The 18,898-nt window shown below is 40.9% G+C and overlaps 1 protein-coding gene across 4 annotated transcripts in view; it reads left to right on the top strand.

The window, feature by feature from the left end:
• The window catches only part of MED27 (mediator complex subunit 27), a 171,027-nt gene that overhangs the window by 100,850 nt on the left and 51,279 nt on the right, over positions 1-18,898 (top strand). For all 4 annotated transcript variants that reach the window (XR_014560001.1, XR_014560002.1, XM_083721430.1 and 1 more), the window contains exon 4: positions 14,891-14,984. Coding sequence is in view for 2 of the 4 variants with exons in the window: in XM_083721430.1 (XP_083577556.1) it covers positions 14,891-14,984 (94 nt within the window). In the remaining 2 variants the exon portion in view is untranslated. The remainder of the gene's footprint in view (positions 1-14,890; positions 14,985-18,898) is intronic.

The raw sequence follows: 18,898 nt of genomic DNA, 5'->3' as shown, positions 1-18,898 counted from the left end.
CAATCTTGTCAGATGAGCAGTATACTATTATTATTATTGTTGTTGTTGTTGTTGTTGTTGTTGTTGTTGTTGTTGTTGTTGTTGTTGTTGTTGTTGTCAGATGAGCAGTATACAATTATTATTATTATTATTATTACTACTACTACTACTACAAAATGATAACATCCTTCAATATATAAAGTAAAAGTAAAATGTTATCAAAAATTAATAAGATATAACAAAAGCTAATATTTATAAAACTGTACTCCACAAAGGTCAGTATATAACAAAAGCTAATATTTATAAAACTGTACTCCACAAAGGTCAGTATTGCACTCCTCTGAGGTCTGCACGATAGGCTGCTGTCTAGCACCAGCCCTTGGGAGGACAGCTGGGTAGACATGGGTTTGTCATGTTTTGATAAAAGATTCCTCACGCCACCCCTAAGAAGGAAGAGAGGTTTCTACTAGGGGTTGTGTTTACTCCTGAGCTATAGAAGAAACTGCTGAGAAATCCTTAATGGCTGCCTGATCTTATTTAAAGTGAATTTGGGCAGTTGGGGTGGGGACAGAGAAAACTATGTCCAACTTATTTGGGTGGAGCTTTTAATGACTCCAAATGATAAAGAGTCTCACTTCATAACATGACTACTTTATCCTGATGCAGTAGTTAAGATAAGGAAGTGTTAAGAAGTCTATACAGTGGTACCTCTGGTTACTACTTTAATTCGTTCTGGAGGTCCATTCTTAACCTGAAACCGTTCTTAACCTGAGGTACCACTTTAGCTAATGGGGCCTCCCGCTGCTGCCATGTGATTTCTGTTCTCATCCTGAGGTAAAGTTCTTAACCCAAGGTACTACTTCCGGGTTAGCCGAGTCTGTAACCCGAGGTACCACTGCATTGATGTGAATATGTATATGTATATTCATACTTCCTGGAGGTTTTGAGTTGAAGGGTTGATTTAGAATTCTGAACTCAGATTTTTTGGGGGGGGGTAGGGGGAATATTATTTATTTATTTATTTATTTATTTATTTATTTATTTATTTATTTATTTATTTATTTATACATACCCCGCTCTCCCTGGCCAGAGCCAGGCTCAGGGTGGCTAACACCAGTAAAATTACAGTAAAAACATAATAGGGGGAAAAATTGCTGCAGTGCGTAGCAAGAGTGAGGGAAAGCATTTTTAAAAAAAATCACTGGAGAATATGCCTAAATATTAGTATACAAATATTTGTTTCTTAATTCCTTCAAGGCAAACTATCACCTTTCTCCTGTGTTTATGGTCTGCTTTATTGTATATATAGTATTTTCGTTGGAGGTGACATGAATAACAGCTGCCAAAACTTATTGTTAACTGTGAAACAAGGTCTGTTTTGAAAAACAGACAGTTTAATAAACAACAAGTTTTAACAGGGAAGTATGTGTTCCTAAAATCCCATTACCACTTACAGCTGACAATCTTAGATGGGGAGTTTTTTCCTTTCAAGTTCTTTCTCTAAAAGAATGAATATCAATTGTCAGTAAACACACAGAAAATAGTTAAAGGCTCAGACAAGTTTCTGGTAATTACTGTAAAGCAGATTTATGTTTTCCTGGATAACCACTTTTTACATTCTCATATCCATATTGCTGTATTGCTTTATTATTATAGCATTTGCTGTGCTGATAGCAACAAGTTGAGTTGTAGGATCCTGGAAGAGAAGTTAATGATGGACAGAGAAGTGCAGAAATGTTGAGATTATTACACATAAGCCTGATTCAGATGAATGCTTGCAACTTCATAAAATATGATTTATGAAACCATAAGCAAGTGTTGGGGCCGAGGTCGCCTACTACCCCCTGGTATGCCAATTTTGGCATGAAGATCATGGCTCATATTAAGCCAACGTTGCCTATTCTGTCTGAATCAGGGAGCTCTTGTTTAATGTCATCAATCTAACAAACCAGAAAAATCCAAAGCCAGAATGTTGGAACAGAAGAGAGGGCTCTTTGTTCAGTCCCTTGTTCGTGAATCTCTAAATTTAAAGCAATCTTTAAAAAATTCAAGACCATTTATGGCTCAATGCCTGTGATCAGGAACTAATCTTAAAGGGAAAAACAAACAAACTGTTCAGGTTCTGATTGGATGTATGATCACAAAATGTGATGATATGCACGTGGAGTTATAAAATGGTGAGAATGGAATAAACTAATCAGGAACTAATCTAGTCCCCTCCCTCTGTTTTTGTTTTTAGTTGTTGGTAGTTTATTTTTTAATTTTTCTTGTGTTTTTTTACATGTTCCTTTGAATCATTTGTCTGGATACAAATAAAAACAAAAAGTTGATAACAGACCTAGAAAGCTTTTCTGCCTTTGCATAGAGGAAGCCATTTTAAGAGAAGTGCGCACACCAGGCAGCCTGGAGTGGGAAGAGCAAAGAATTACAATTTTGCAGTATTTGTGCTGCAACATTTAATCATGAGAATTTAAGCCATTTATGGAGAAACTCCAAAATGCTGGGGGGTGTTTTAGATGGGGCTACCGCTTTTATCTGATTGTTCTCTCAGGTGGAATGTAACACCAAGCCTCCACCCACAAGGAGGTGAGGCATGTTTTGCCTCAATCTCAGTCTAACCATCCCAGGTGATTTTGAGCAAGCTGCCTCACACATAGAATCTTCAGAAGAAGAATTTGACCTAGGCTGGCAAAAGAAGCGGGAAGCTCAAAAAGCATCTATAAAGCACCACTTTGAATGCATCAAAATGAATTATATTGCTGGACTAGGTAGAGGGCACTGCCTTGGCAGCCAGCAGGCTGCTTAACTCTTTAAAGAAAGAAAACTTTTGCTAAGTAGGCTGTATATCTCACAAGTTAAAAGAGCTCCTTACCACAATGGTCAGAGATTTACCGTATATACTGTATTTTTCCATGTATAATACAGTGGTACCTCGGGTTAAGTACTTAATTCGTTCTGGAGGTCCGTTCTTAACCTGAAACTGTTCTTAACCTGAAGCACCACTTTAGCTAATGGGGCCTGCCGCTGTGCCGCCGGAGCACGATTTCTGTTCTCATCCTGAAGCAAAGTTCTTAACCCGAGGTACTATTTCTGGGTTAGCGGAGTCTGTAAGCTGAAGTGTATGTAACCAGAGGTACCACTGTATGATATTTCCCCCAATTTTTTTAAGTTTAAAATTGGAAGTCGTCTTATACACAGACTTATATGTTTGCAAGAGACGCACTGCAAAAGACAATTAGATGCGCTCCTGTGCCTGAAAGGCCTTGCCATCTAGATCTCTTCAACAGGATTATCATCTCTACTCTTAGAATCATAGAATCATAGAGTTGGAAGAGACCACAAGGGCCATCAAGTCCAACCCCCTGCGAAGCAGGAAACACCATCAGAGCACTCCTGACATATGGTTGTCAAGCCTCTGCTTAAAGACCTCCAAAGAAGGAGACTCCACCACACTCCTTGGCAGCAAATTCCACTGTCAAACAGCTCTTACTGTCAGGAAGTTCTTCCTAATGTTTAGGTGGAATCTTCTTTCTTGTAGTTTGGAACCATTGCTCCGTGTCCGCTTCTCTGGAGCAGCAGAAAACAACCTTTCTCCCTCCTCTATGTGACATCCTTTTATATATTTGAACATGGCTATCATATCACCCCTTAACCTCCTCTTCTCCAGGTTAAACATGCCCAGCTCCCTTAGCCGTTCCTCATAAGGCATCGTTCCCAGGCCTTTGACATTTTGGTTGCCCTCCTCTGGACACGTTCCAGTTTGTCAGTGTCCTTCTTGAACTGTGGTGCCCAGAACTGGACACAGTACTCCAGATGAGGTCTGACCAGAGCAGAATACAGTGGCACTATTACTTCCCTTGATCTAGATGCTATACTCCTATTGATGCAGCCCAGAATTGCATTGGCTTTTTTAAGCTGCCGCGTCACACTCTTGGCTCATGTCAAGTTTGTGTTACAGATAGGTAGCCGTGTTGGTCTGCCATAGTCAAAACAAAAAAATTCCTTCCAGTAGCACCTTAAAGACCAACTAAGTCAGTTCTTGGTATGAGCTTTCGTGTGCATGCACACTTCTTCAGATACACTGAAACAGAAGTTAGTTAACTTTGTGTCTACACGTGCTGGCTATTTGTTTGAATTCCTCTTTGGTGGTTTCCCCCGTTTTCCATTTTTTGTGCACATCCTTTTTTAATCTTAACTCAGTTAAAAGTTCTTTAGATAGCCACCCTGGCTTCTTTAGGCACCTTCCATGTTTCCGTCTCATTGGTATTGCCTGAAGTTGTGCTTTTACTATCTCCCTCTTAACAAACTCCCAGCCATCATGAACTCCCTTTCCTTTTAGTATTACTGTCCATGGGATCTCACCCAGCACTTCCCTAAGTTTTATGAAGTCGGCTTTCTTAAAGTCAAGAAATTGAGTCCTAGTATGCTTGGCTGCTCCTTTCCGCTGTATAGTAAACTTCAGAAGAGCATGATCACTCGCGCCTAATAATCCTTCCACTTCTACCCCACTAACCAGGTCATCAACATTGGTTAGGACCAGATCTAAAATGGCTGTTCCTCTTGTTGCTTCTCTCACTTTCTAGACAATGAAGTTGTGTGCAAGGCCAGTGAGGAATCTGTTTGACCTTATGCTCTTGGCTGAGTTTGACATCCAACAAATATCCGGGTAATTGAAGTCCCCCATTACTACTATCTCCCTTCCTTTTGCATGCTTGGCCATCTGTTTCAGGAAGGCATCATCTATGTCCTCCGTTTGGCTTGGGGATCTATAGTAAACTCCCACAATGAAGTCACTGTTATTCTTCTCTCCCTTAATTTTGACCCAAATGCTCTCACTTTGGCTTTGAGGTTCTAAATCTTGGATCTCTTCACAGGTATACACATCCCTGACATATAACACCACTCTTCCTCCTTTCTTGTGTGGTCTGTTTCTCTGAAATACAGTGGTGCCTCGCAAGACGAAAAGAATCCGTTCTGCAAGTCTCTTCGTCTAGCGGTTTTTTCGTCTTGCGAAGCAAGCCCATTAACGGATTAACGCTATTAGCGGCTTTTAGCGGCTTAGCGGATAAGCGGCTTAGTGGCTTAGAAAAAGGGGGGAAGGGGGGGAAACCGCAGGAACTCGCAAGACATTTTCGTCTTGCGAAGCATGCCCATAGGAAATTCGTTTTGTGAAGCACCTCCAAAACGGAAAACTCTTTCATCTAGCGAGTTTTCCATCTTGCGAGGCATTCGTCTTGCGGGGCACCACTGTAGATTGTATCCCTACATTATTACATTCCAATCGTGGGACTTATCCCACCAGGTTTCAGTGATGCCTATTATGTCATATTTAGTTTGCTGTACCAAGAGCTCAAGCTCATCTTGTTTATTTCCCATGCTTTGCGCATTAGTGTATAGACATTGAAGTCCATTAATCATTCCCCCGTGTCTCTTATTTAAAGATTTTTTCCTCCCACAACTAGGTCTGCGTGCTGTTTGCTCCATTTGGTCTATGACATTTGGATGATCATCTTCATCAACTGATAGACTCCTACATTCAGGAGCACTGTCTCCCTCCCCCACATTTGTCAGTTTAAAGCCCTCCTGATGAGGTTTCTGAGATTTTTGGCAAAAACATTCCTCCCAACCGTTGTGAGGTGCAGCCCATCGCTTGCCAGAAGTCCATCTTCAAGAAACTGCAGTCCATGATCTAAGAATCCAAAACGTTCCTGTTTACACCATTTGCGAAGCCAGCTGTTCACTTCCAGTATTTTCCCCTCTCTCCCTGGGCCACGTCGTTCAACTGGGAGGACAGATGAGATGACAATTTGTGCATTTAATTGCTTCAATTTCCTGCCCAGAGCCTCGTAGTCTCTTTTGATCTTCTGGAGGCTATTGCTTGCAGTGTCATTGGTTCCCACATGAACCAAGAGGAAGGGGTATTTGTCAGTGGGTTTTATGATTCCTTGCAGTCGTTCAGTTACATCTTGGATCTTAGCCCCGGGGAGACAGCACACTTCCCGAGACATTTTGTCAGGCCCACAGATCACTGCTTCTGTTCCCCTCAGTAGGGAATCCCCTATCACCACTACACGCCTCCTCTTAGGTTTGGTCGGGGTTCTTCCGTGAGCTGTCCGTTCCAAGGTTGCCTGCACATTCCCTGAGGACTGACTTTGCTGCTCGTCTTCATATACCTGATCGACTGTAATGAGGGAGAGATCCTCAAATGGAGTCTGCTCTTCGTCTTCCATGCTAGGGGAGAGGACCTCAAAGTGATCGTGTATTTCTAAACAATCAGAGCGAACCCTGGGCCTCCTACTTCTTTGAGTCACGTTTCTCCATATATCTGGCTCCTGTGTTGGTGAACTAGCCTCCTTCTCAGGGGAGTCTCCTGTCTCCTCCTTGGTGGAGACGGTGTGCTCTGTTGCTTCCAAGAAGAGCTCCAGCTCTCTAATTCTTTGGAGCGTAGCTACACATTCCTCCAGTTGCTGGACTTTGTCTTCTAAGAGGGCAATCAACATGCAATTGCTGCAGGTAAAGCTGCCTGCAACCTTTGGCAAGATGGCAAACATTGCGCAGGAACCGCAGGCGACTGCAGCTGTTCCCTCACCCTCCATCTTGAGAACGTGTCGTTGGGGGTGGCTACAGCGGTCCTCCATCATAAGAAGCGTGAAGACAGGACAAATAACTCCCCCCCCCAAAAAAAACCTAGGTCTCCCCCAACAAACGTTTGAGACTAGCTCCCCTAAATATAAAAGATGGATCTTGTTCCTATCTGCTCTCATGCAGCATTTAGAGAAGCGGGAAATAGCCTGGACTGGAGTGGATGGGTACAAGCTGGTTTATATAGACCGTGAGATCTTTCTGAGAAAGGCATCTCCTTACAGAGAGAGCAGATCTTGGCCAAACTTCCTACCCTTAATTGTTCTTGATTTCACTTTAGCCGATTGATGAGCTTCTTACCAAACTCTGAAGTTGCACCTCAAGCAAATAGAAAACTGACTGAGATAGAAAGCATTGTTATTAGTACTCCACCATCCTCTAGCGCAGAGGTTTTCAACCTGTTTGAGTCCACAGCTCCCTTGACCAACTACATTCTCCCTGCAGCTCCCCTGTAGAAAGTTTGCTGCATGGCCCTATACCTATTTGCTCAGACTTCTTCAACTGAGTTGCATGAGGTTCACTCTTACCGTACAACAGATTGCAGCTTTTTTTAAAGTCAATTGTAGGGAAGCAATAAATAAATAAATACATTTTGCAATCCACAAGAGCTCCTTGCAAGATAGAAGGTGGATGGAGGGGTCGGACAGCAGTTTGCACCAAGCAGGGGCTTTTTCGGAAACAGCTACCGCATTATGTGGCAATGGTCCTGTCAGCCTGTTTTCCTCTGTTCGCAATAGTCATACCGGAATATGATTCCCCTAATTGCATGTTTACATGGTGCAAAGTGGTCCCACTTGCCATTTTGGAGCTATGGATTTCCAAATATTTCCATCATTTGGTAATTAACTAAATTCAAAATTTTAATTATAGCTTTAGTTTTTAGATGAATCCAGCCAGGCTTGCAGCAGTGGGTGCTGATGGTGTAGGTTACGAGTACTATATGAGGAAATAATTTTCTGTAGGTGCCCCTTTCTCCAATGTTAGATTTGATGACCTGGGAAGGGCCTTTCCTGTAGTAGCACCCTATTTAGGTGAGGCTTCCTCCAGAAATATTTGGTGCCATTTCTTCTGTTTTCATGGTACCGTTAAAACTTTCAGTCTACCAAGCCTTAGATGGATAAATGTTTTTGTTAGTCTTGCTGCTTTTCCCTTTTTATATGACATTTCTTTGATATTTGGATCTGATGGTTCTGTTGGTTGAAAACTGCCTTGAAGACTGAAGAGCAGGAACATGGAGTATGACTCTTTAACTAAATGAATAAAGATAATTTTGTTGGCTGCTATAAAGTTTAGAAATGGCAAGATGTCGATGTCTCTGTACGAGCAGATGTTAATACAGCTTGATTTTAAAAAGAAAAACCTCACTCTGATAGAAAATGTGTCATTTTTAGGAATATGAATCAGGTTAACTTTGAATATTTAAAATTTTGACGTGTGAGCTTTTAACAATTCAGTTTGGGGCTAGTTTTATTTTTTTTACCAAGGTATTGTTTTAAAAGGCCCTTAGCAGGATACCCTAAGGACTGCCTGATCCCTTATAGTCCTGCCTGATCATGGAAAGTCATACTTAGTGGTCCCTCATGACTAATACCCATCATGAACCTTCTGTTCAGTATTGTGGGAGCAATTTTTTGGAACTCCCTTCCAAGTGAGGTCCAACAGGCCTGCTTGGTGTTGATTTTCCAGCACCTACTGAAGACTCTTTTAAGAACATAAGAAGGGCCTGCTGGATAAAGCCAGTGGTCCAACTAGTCTAGCATCCAGTTCTCACTGGCCAACCAGATGCCTACAGGTAACCTGTAAGCAGGAGTTGAACAAAAAAGCACTCTCCATTTGTGGATTTCAGCAAGCTGCTATGCAGAAGCATTCCTGCCTCCAACTTTTTTAGGCAGAGCATAGCCACCATTTATTACCACAGGCATTTTAACTAATTCTAGTTAAAATCTAGTCTAATTCTAGTTAAAATCTAGTCTAATTCTATCATTTTAACCAATTTCTACCTTAACTGTATGTAACGTATTTCTTGTACTCCGCTTCCAGACTATTCTAGTTAACTAATATATATAAATTGTTTAAATAAACAGGTGTTGTGTAAGATCTAAGTGGAACCAAAAGACAGTACTCTGGCAGCTGCATCTGGTGATGTTGGGACAGAGTTGACTCTGGGGAACCTTCAGTTTGTAAAGCATGCATTCCACACCGAGAAGAAACCAGTGTTTTTTTCAAAATGCCATTAATCCAAAAATTTTTTTGTAATATGGAGCTGTGCAGAGAGGTTTCAGTCTTCAAAACACACGTTCTTGGCTGATAGTCACATCTGGGAGAGGCTTTCACAGCATGAGAATTCGTTGAAGATCCTTTCACTGCTTCTCCAAGCATGAAGTGTCATTTTGCAAGAGGTGGCAGAGATCACTGCTTTAATAACTATTGTTAATTCATGTCACTGGAAAACCTGCTGCAGAGCCACACTTGCAGACATGCTTGTGCTTGCTTAAGAGGCACTGTTTGAATTAAATTCTTTATTTTCACCCCAGGAATAATAAACTATATCTAGTTTTCAAATCAGCATTATGAGAATTGTGACAGTTTTGTTTATGGCCCATTTTTAGTACCAGACGCAGTAGGTGCTGTTTGGGCATCAGTTCATCCTCTTCCATGAGCATTGTATTGCTTCTCCTTGCCCACCAGGAATCATAGTACGTTGTAAATAAAATAATATTCCTAATAGAAACAAGTTTGCCATTAAAACACCTTGGCACTGAGAATGGTAGTATGTGGCAATAGGTCTCCTGCATGCTGCATGCATTTATAAGGATAGGAAGCTCCCTTATATTAGACCATTCATCCCTCTAGCTCACTGTTTGTCTATGTTGACTGGCAGTGGCTCTCCAGGGCTTCAAACAAGGGCTGATTCCCAGCCCTACCTAAAGATGCTGGGGATCTTTTTGTATGCAAACCAGTTCCTCTAATGCTGAGCAAGTCCTCTACAGCACTTCCCCTATTCACGCGTCTTCAGTATTTTTAACATATGTATATAGATGTTATTGTAAGAAAGTACCTACTCATACTAGAGATGCCTTCACTAGCTGTCAGAAGCTGGAGGCTCATGACCAACTTGTCCTGCTGAGAGGTGCCATTGACCCTCTAATACAGGGGTGTCAAACTCAAATTCATCAGGGGCCGCGGCGCCGCTAGAGGGCAGACGTTCTCTGGCTTGTAGGCTGCCGCACATGTGCTGAAGAGGCGGCTTTCTTCTGTCAAAAAAGAAAAGCGAGAATAAAAGGTGAAGGCTGGCGGCCGGCGGCGGCTACACGGGCCACATGACGAGGTCTGGCGGGCTGGATTCGGCCCGCGGGCCTTGTGTTTGACACCCATGCTCTAATATCTAACCCAGAGGCAAAAGTGAGGAAGGGAAAATGGAATTTTGTGGAAAACAAACTTGCTTGAGAGGCTGCTCTATGTTTACATGGTGTAATATAGAATAGCTGCACATTAATGAAACCGAGCAATCCTGTTTGTTACTACAGTGGTACCTCGGGTTACATATGTTTCAGGTTATACACACTTCAGGTTACAGACTCCGCTAACCCAGAAATAGTACCTCGGGTTAAGAACTTTGCTTCAGGATGAGAACAGAAATCGTGCTCCGGCGGCGCAGCAGCAGGAGGCCCCATAGGCTAAAGTGGTGCTTCAGGTTAAGAACAGTTTCAGGTTAAGAACGGACCTCCGGAACGAATTAAGTACTTAACCTGAGGTACCACTGTATAACAAATAGTACAGTGTGTACCCCCAGCAAGGTAGGCACAATTGTTTTCCTAAGCACATATATTTGGGGAGGCACATCTTCAAGAGAACACCGGAGATACATCAGCTTGTCATTGTTAGGATATTGATGTTCCATTCCACCTAAACGGATGTGTGGAGCTGTTGTATGTCGCATGTCTGTTAAATTTCAATTCAGTAGGTAAGGACATGACATGTTAAGACTGAATCTTCAGTTGAACTTATAAAGTATCCATGTCCAAAGACGGGGCTACATGAACCTTCATTCACAATGGAAGTTTTTGGCAGAACTGGGAGTAGAGCCCTATTGAAGAATTCTCCCTCCTGCAAGTTTACAGTCATGTGAAAATCAGAGTTGGGTCACCCTCATAATCACATTCCTGCTTCTCCACACCTGGGAGCACATCAGTAGAGGAGAGTTTACAAGTATAAGCTTCCTCTGTGATTCATACTCAACAAGTATAAGTTTCCCCTGTGATGTGGAACCAGGTGCTGTAATTCATTTGGGGAGGGGGGGAGCTTATATGCCCCCCTGCATAGACAATCAGAGCATGAAAGTGGGGGGGGGGTGCCCCACTCTCCCATTCATTTGAGGGGGAACAGCCATATTAGGTGATAGAAATTGACGGTTTCTACTAAGATACATGTAATTCTGGCTAAGATGCCCATTTCTTAACTGGTGAAAATAATTGTCCTGAATGTAACAGTAAAATTTGGACAGAGTTTGCAATTCTGGTTTGAAGGGCAAACACAAACCATTGTTGACAGCTTGGATGGAATGGGAAGTGATAGCTCGGTGCTGAAGAGAAAAGTAGTTCATTGAACCTATACAATTGAGAGTAGAGGGGGAAAGGGAGTATGTGAGGCCCTAAGATGCTTTAGAAGATTAAATACTAAGACTGTTGTATTTTAAATCCACTGACATTTTCTTTATGTGTTTCCTTTCTAATAAATATGTGCTTTAAATACTTGACTAATTCTTGGCAATATATGATGTTCAACCATTCACATGACTAGCCCTGTGCTTCGTGACAGTAATTGGCTTCCTGAAAAGGAAAAACAAAACATGCTATCAGAGCACTGTCTTCTTCTCTTTCCTATAAAGCAAAATAAAAGTTTGATACATATATATATTCGATTCTTAGGTTTTGTATGTGGAGTGAAAAATGAACAGCATGTATTTTACACACTGTGTGGGAGAAACGCTATTTAAACGGTGCCTGAGCTACTAAACATAACACTAACATCGGATCACTGGATCTAATCCAGTTTATTTTAAAAGGTCATAGTGAAGAACTAAGCCATCTGTCCAGTGTAGAACTGAAAGGCATTTAAAGTGTTGCCTTTCTGCATTCTCTTTGGGGACAAGTTTATATGTGAGAAAGAGGGGGAGAGATGCCATGTTACCTGTTTACAAAGCTGCAGCTTCTGAAATAGTCCTTAACTTTTGATTCCTGATCTTTCTCTGTACTACTCCCAGCCCTCCACAAAATGAATTGGTGGATTCTACACTTTGGCCAAATATAAGCCTTCTGAAGCACCTTCTGCCTGCTAGGTGGTGCCATTCACATAAAAGCTATCCTATCAGGTATTTTTTAGATAGATAGATAGATAGATAGATAGGGCATCCAGTTCTGCTCTGCATTAATGGAGGCAGCCCCCACGACAGCGTGAGATCGTTGGCGAAGGAAAAACAAGGATGATAGAGGGTAATTATCCTTGCAAATTCCCCCCAAAGACGTGGGGAACGGACTTCACTCACAGTTTGTCTTGGTACTTGGCTCTCACTCTGGCATGGAATGCGGGGGGCAGGGAGGCGCTGAGTGCAAAATCACTTCACCTGCTGAAAACCCTCCAATGCTGCTATTAAGAAGCAGAGGTTCTCCTGTTATTTAGAGCTTAATTGAACCAAAATACAGGCATTTGCTAGAAGAGATGAGATCACAAACTGTGGAACAAACCAACTGCAAGGACTTTAAAGTTTGAACTTCAGAAAAGACTTCATTCAGAGCAAAGGACAGTGAGGGGGAAAGGAGCCTACAGTTTCTTTGTTTAAAGTTTTATTCTCTACATTTATGATTTGGCAACCCTCCTCTGAATGTTAGTTCAAATTATATTTGTACAAGCAAGGATGGAAGAAATTGGATTATAAATGTGGAATATAACATCAAACGGAACTGATGGGTAAAAGGGGGGGGAGCTCTGTTTTGCAAAAGGTTTATGATGGAAACTTAGAGCTGACTCTTCCCCATCCTTTATTATTTACGAAGTGAACTGAATAATGCTAAGAGGACTTGGAATTTAATTTAAGTGGAAGTATAATTGCTCATATATCTTCAGTTGGAAGGAAGGATGAAAGGAGTCTGTCAACTGCCAGGGAACTGATAAAGTTCTTTATAGAGTCATCTGCATTTCGACAGACCACTCTTCTTCCCAGGAAAAATGGTGACAACAGGTAGTATTTACTGGGACAGGGTGACTTTTACAGCTGTTGTTAAAGTTGCAAAACAGTGAAGCACAGGACTGAGTGATGGAGAAATCTCTGGAACAACAATGGGATATCAGCTCCGCCCAAGGCATGATGGATAACAGGAACAACCGGGAGAAAGAAAGACATAACATCTTACAAGGACAGGGAGAAACACCATGGACAAAATAATTGCACCACACAGGAAGAACAAGGATATAGTCACTTGTAGTTTTATAAATCATTTAATGTGTCAACATGAATCAAAGTTATTAATATTGCAGTTGTTGTATGAGGGATTATTATTATGACTGGAATGTAATTGAAATTAATAAGATTTTGGAATGCATAAATAAAGAAAATCATCAAATCTAGAACACCGGTGGCTACTTTATATAAATTATATAATTCAGTATTTGAACAATTGGTATTAATAATTGTATTATAAATTGGTCTTGTTATGAGGCTATTATTGGACTGTAATTGAAAACTAATAAAAATTATTATTAAAAATAGATGATACATAGATAGATGATAGATAGATAGATATAGACAGACATACTGATTGAAAAACTGGTGTCTTCTGCAAAAATTCTTCACCTTGCTAAGTATGATTTTAATTATTTTTAATGGCAAAATTTAAGAATTAAAGCACGGGTTATAATACTAAGAAGTAATCTTGGGATCCTCTAGGCTTCTGAAGGAGTCAGCTGGCTGGCTGGCTAGCCGACTGCCTTCCTGTGAATTTTGTGATTAATGGGGTGTTATGATAGCGGGATAAACTTGCCAGCCCTTAAAATGAACACTAAATTAGGGCCAAAAATGTGTATGTTTCCTGGCACAGCATTCCTGGAGGATTACTGTTTTGGGAAAGATACCCACAAGTCTTCTCACCTCTTCATTTTATTTTACACCTTTTAACTAGGAGTTAGATTACTAGGAGCTGATTGGGCAGGTGCTAAAATAGTCTGTTAAGGAGCTAAAATAGTCTGTTAAGGAGCATTGCTATATGTGCACAATGATAATTTGTGTGTCAAGGCATGTAGCTCAGAAAGATGAGACACACTCTTCCCATCCATTACTGGGCCAAGTGTTTTACCTGGAATTTTGATTCAAGGGCCAACCCAGATAACTTAAATGTGTATACAGGCAACAGCCAAATAATGTGTGTCTGAATGATGCACATGAGCACACTGCCAAACCTGGAAGTGACCTTAAAAATGTCACTAAACTGGGCGGAATGGAGGCGGGGTGGGGACGGGGAAGGCCACACTTATATGTAGTCCGCCACCGTGCAGGGGCTGGGAACAGAACCCCTGCGCAAAGTGATCCTTGACTGTACATTAAAAAAAAGTCTTACACATGGCAATACAGTTGTCCATGGGCTGTATCCACAGTTGGACTAATTCAGAGCAGACCATTTAAAAAATAAATTTAAAAAGACACAGGGAACTTAGGCCTGTTAGTTTCAGTGGATCTACAGTGAGTAGAACTAAGCTGAATATAACCCCTGTTTTGAAAGCAGCTTTGCAAGCAGGTTTGACCACAAGATTGCTTAGAGAATCTTGATTGGTCAGAACAGCATATGGTGGGGGTGGTTTTCAGAGATGCACATCATGAAGCGCTGCCATTACTTTTGTTGGTTTCTACATAGGAACTACAGGTGTTCGGTAGCATATCACAATTTAGAAGAGCAGTGCTAAAGAACAGAGAGGGAATATGAGAAGAAAGGGGCTATAAGGAATGTTCCAGGGAAGGAGATGAAATAATATTTGTGATTTTTTATTTCACGTGGTCCAGGTAATACCTAAAAAGTAGCTGGCCAAGTAGAAAAAATGTGTTGGGAATTTGTATGACTCAATTTAAAAAATGCAAGGGTATTGATGAGAGGATCTTGATAGAACTGTTAAAGAATAGAGATAGCTTTCATTTATGCACCCATGTACAAAGCTCCATTCTCAGTTTAGACTTTTAGACTTTTCGTCTTTTTCTTTTTTAATGCTTGTGTTCCTTTTTTAGGTACGTTGATGATGTGATCAGCCGCATTGATAGAATGTTTCCTGAAATGTCCATCCACTTATCAAGGCCAAATGGGACCTCTGCAATGTTATTGGTATGTTAAAGTTTTATACAAGCAAAACTGGTGGTGCGCACACACACAAAAATGCAAGTTCCTGGTTGGGAGATGGAGAAAGCATGTGCTTTAAAAAAAATCTTAACTACTAATAATTGATCAGAAGATGCTGGCAAAAGCTTACAAGTCATCTGTCAGGGTAAATGTTCAGATTCAGATTAATGGTCTATCTAGCCTAGCATCCTGTTCTCAAAATGGCCAGTGGGAAGCTTGCTAGCAGGTCAAGAGCACAACAGTGATCTCCTCATATGCAATTCCAGTAGAGCATCACCATTGTGGCTAGCAGGCATTGATAGCCTTGTCCCGCATGAACTTGTCTAATCCTCTTCTAAAGATGTGTGATGTGGTGGTCAACACTACCTCTTGCAGGTGGAAATTCCATAGTTTAACTATGTGCTTTGTGAAGAAGTACTTTCTCTGGTCTGTACTTAATTTTTCGATATTCGGGTTCCTTGGAGGACACTGAGTTCTAGTATCCTTCCTAACTACCGTATAACACACATTTTTTTGCTAAATTTATTCGTCAAAAAATTCAGGGTTTTATATATGGAAAAATATTTCCACTGATTTCCTCAATCTTTCTGCAGCTGCCATGCAAGCTTTTGCTACCAGAGATAAGCATCACCTACTCCTTCCCCCTCCCCCCACCTCCAGCCACACGTGCCACTCTTTCTTGTGCACACACAGGTACCGGGTCGCCAGACTGTGCCACAAACCATGTAAGGTTAAGGGCACCAGGGGCACCAAGTGCATCCAGGGCCTTTTCTATCCTTCTACTTAGCAGGCAACATCAGTGCCCTGGAGAAGGAAAGCAAGTGTACACGGCTGCATAGGGAGACTTCAGTCTCTCCAGCAGTAAAGCGCAGTGTCCCCTCAGTGCGGAGCAACAGGGGATGCAATCGGCACCAAAAACTGAACTTTAGGGTGATCGCCCCCCCCCCCCAAAACTGAGCAACTTCTTAATTTCTCAGCTTTGGGTTCAAAAAAATAGGAGGAGTCTTATACATGGGGACGTCTTATACATGGAAAAATACAGTACTTTCTCCACAACATGACTAGAAAGCCCCAAATATTGCTACTGTTCCTCATTGGGGAGTTGTACCAGCCCCTTGATCATTTTGGTTGTCCTTTTCTGAACCAAATGTCTTTTAAGGTCCTAAGCTGGAAAGCTGCTAAGTTCATACACAGGACTTGCAGCAAATCTATTTTTGCAGAAGTCTGCAAAGAGCTGACTTCTACACAGCATCACAAATGGCTTCTGATTCCACCCTTTCAGATTTAATAGTAGTTTGCTGTGTAGCATTGAAACAGAAAACAGACCTTCCACCCCCAGTGTGATCTCCTGGAGTTCATTGCAGAGTTGTTTGGATCTTAAGCAATGTAAACGGCTAAGATTTTCGTGGGTTGCATATGGAAATTTGATGGAAAATTCTAGGGAACAAATAACTGCACCAAACCACAAATATTTTAATCTGAAGAGGAAATAAAACCATAGAGTTTGAAGGCAGCTTCCTGTGTTCCTGTGTCATCAAGTGTGTGGCATCAAACTAATGTACATAATCTACATTAATTTTGGAGAGCCAGAAACATATTTTCATAAGAGATCATGGCTGCTGGCCAAATAAATAAATGATTTTCACAAGCATCTGAACGCAGGAGGCATACAGCCTAGATCAATCAAACCGAAAGAGAAGCTTTGTTTTAATGTCAAATTGTAGTGTAAATGAAAAACTACAAACACATTTATAGCTTACCAACTGCTTAGCTTCTCAGCAACTTCAGTTGAGATTTTAGCATTTTTTTATATGAACATATTCTTAGTACAGCTCTTGAAGGAAGCAAGTTCCTTTAGTCATAATAAAAATCAGTTGTCATATTTCATTTATTTCTGCTCAGTTGTCTAATATTCAATTTTTTAATACTATTCCAGGATTGACTGAACTGGAGGGTTATTTTTTTTTTAAAAAAAAAAAAGCTTGTTTCCCCTGGCATATTAATTTGTGGTTTCATGATTCGCCAAGTGGAACAATATACTACATGTAGTAAATGAGTTCTGGAGCATCATGCAAAAGCATTCACTTTCATTTAGCATTATATTCTTTTAATTGTCCGTCAGTCTGCTGGTATTCATAATGCTTTTGGTGTAAGCTCAAATTTGACATCCTCTGTATTTATTAGCAGGACCAAAATTTGTCTGGAATTTTGTATCTCTGGTGAGTTAGGAGTAATAGCACAGCATTTTGCACCTGTGCTTGTGTGTACACATTTGTATACACACACAAACACACATGCAAATAAACCCCAGGGGCAGTCCAGGCAGGCATCCTAAGGATCTTGTACTGGCATTAGGGGTGCTATCCAAGTTTTCACAGCAGATTTTGGCTGTGCCTATCTGATATTTATTTAGCATCAGTTTTGGCAAGACTCCATAGCTCTGTTCTCAATTAGTGATGGGTGCTTATAATCTCCATTTTAGTTTTCTTTTAGAAAATCCAAGTGTAAGACCACAAATGTCTGAAACCTTAGTTTCAGGGATGAATCCAATTCTACCTTAAAGAGACTCATTGAAAGAATGGGCATGATTATTTCTAGTAAACATTGTAAGCCACCTTGAATCACAATTTGGGAGATTCTCAATTCCAAATATTATTTTGCTCGCCTGTAAACTGAACATTTGTACTGTATTTGTTTGATTGAAATTTAGTGGCTGATCTGTGTATGATCATAATAAAAAAGATTTGTGATTAGGAGAAGGTGAGATAAATATATATTAAATAATAAACAATAAGAATCAAATAAATAACAGAACCAGCAGCAGAAATAGATATAATTCCCAGTGCATATCTTTTGTCAAATTGTTAATACTACTAAAATTATCCCTTGGAGCTTTTCTTTTCTACCCCAGCTCACCTAAGATGCAAATCCTTTTTTATAAGAAGTATTAAATATTTCCCTTGATGAAGAGTTTTATTCAGACACTTTGGGAACCAAAAGTTTTAGTGCACAAAGATGTTTTAGGCAGAAAGCATGAAGTTGAAAGAAAACAAGTTTTTCGTTTTAATTGCTCATTGGCACTTTATTTTCTTATGAGTGCACACCCGTCCAACAGCCATGACTGGAATTTATCACAGGGACCTTTTCCTTTCTAGCTGTTCCACAAGTTCACTCCAAGGAAGCTTCAATTAACTAGTGCCACCCCAAACTCCCCTGCAGAGCAACTATCTAAATACTTTTGCTTCAAGATCTCTAGTACAGGCCATAGAGCACACCAAGTGTGCATAATTTCCTGCAGAGACTTTCCGTATTAGATCATTCTGTTAAGCTTTAAGGTAGATTTTAATAGTTCAGTACAGGTATTTCAAGTTGAATGAAGAGTGAGGGGCTATGGAGAAGAACTGCACTGTGGTGTAGTTGTTATGTTGTTGGACTAAGACATGGGAGACCAGGGTTCAAACCCTACTTGGCCATGAAACTCACTAGGTTACCTTGAGCCAGTCACCAGCTCTCAGCCTAACTTACCTCACAGGGTTGTTGTGAAGATATGGAGAGGGTAAAACCTTGTGTTCCACCTTTAGCTCCTTGGGGGAAAGTGGGAAATAAAGGTAGCAACAACAACAATATAGTAGAGGTCAGAGTTTACCACAATGGCCAGACTCTCAATTCCCTTCAAAATTCCTAACAAAGCAGTCTAAAGAAGAGGCACAAAAGGTTAAACATTTCAGCCTTCAGTTTTGGGCAGCATTCATATAAACATATGCCTACCAAGGGAAGGCCCTTATGCACATTACAACCTCCAGCTAGTACAGAAGCATAACGAAGCTCATTCCTAAGGGTATTTGTTGGATCTTAGTAGCTACTGTATTGCAATCCTGCATGGCCAAGGTTTCCTCTAG

The sequence above is a fragment of the Podarcis gaigeae genome (genome assembly GCF_964106915.1).
Source record: "Podarcis gaigeae genome assembly, chromosome: Z".
In the NCBI taxonomy this organism is placed as follows: Eukaryota; Metazoa; Chordata; class Lepidosauria; order Squamata; family Lacertidae; genus Podarcis; species Podarcis gaigeae.
This window is presented reverse-complemented; position numbering and strand designations above follow the sequence as displayed.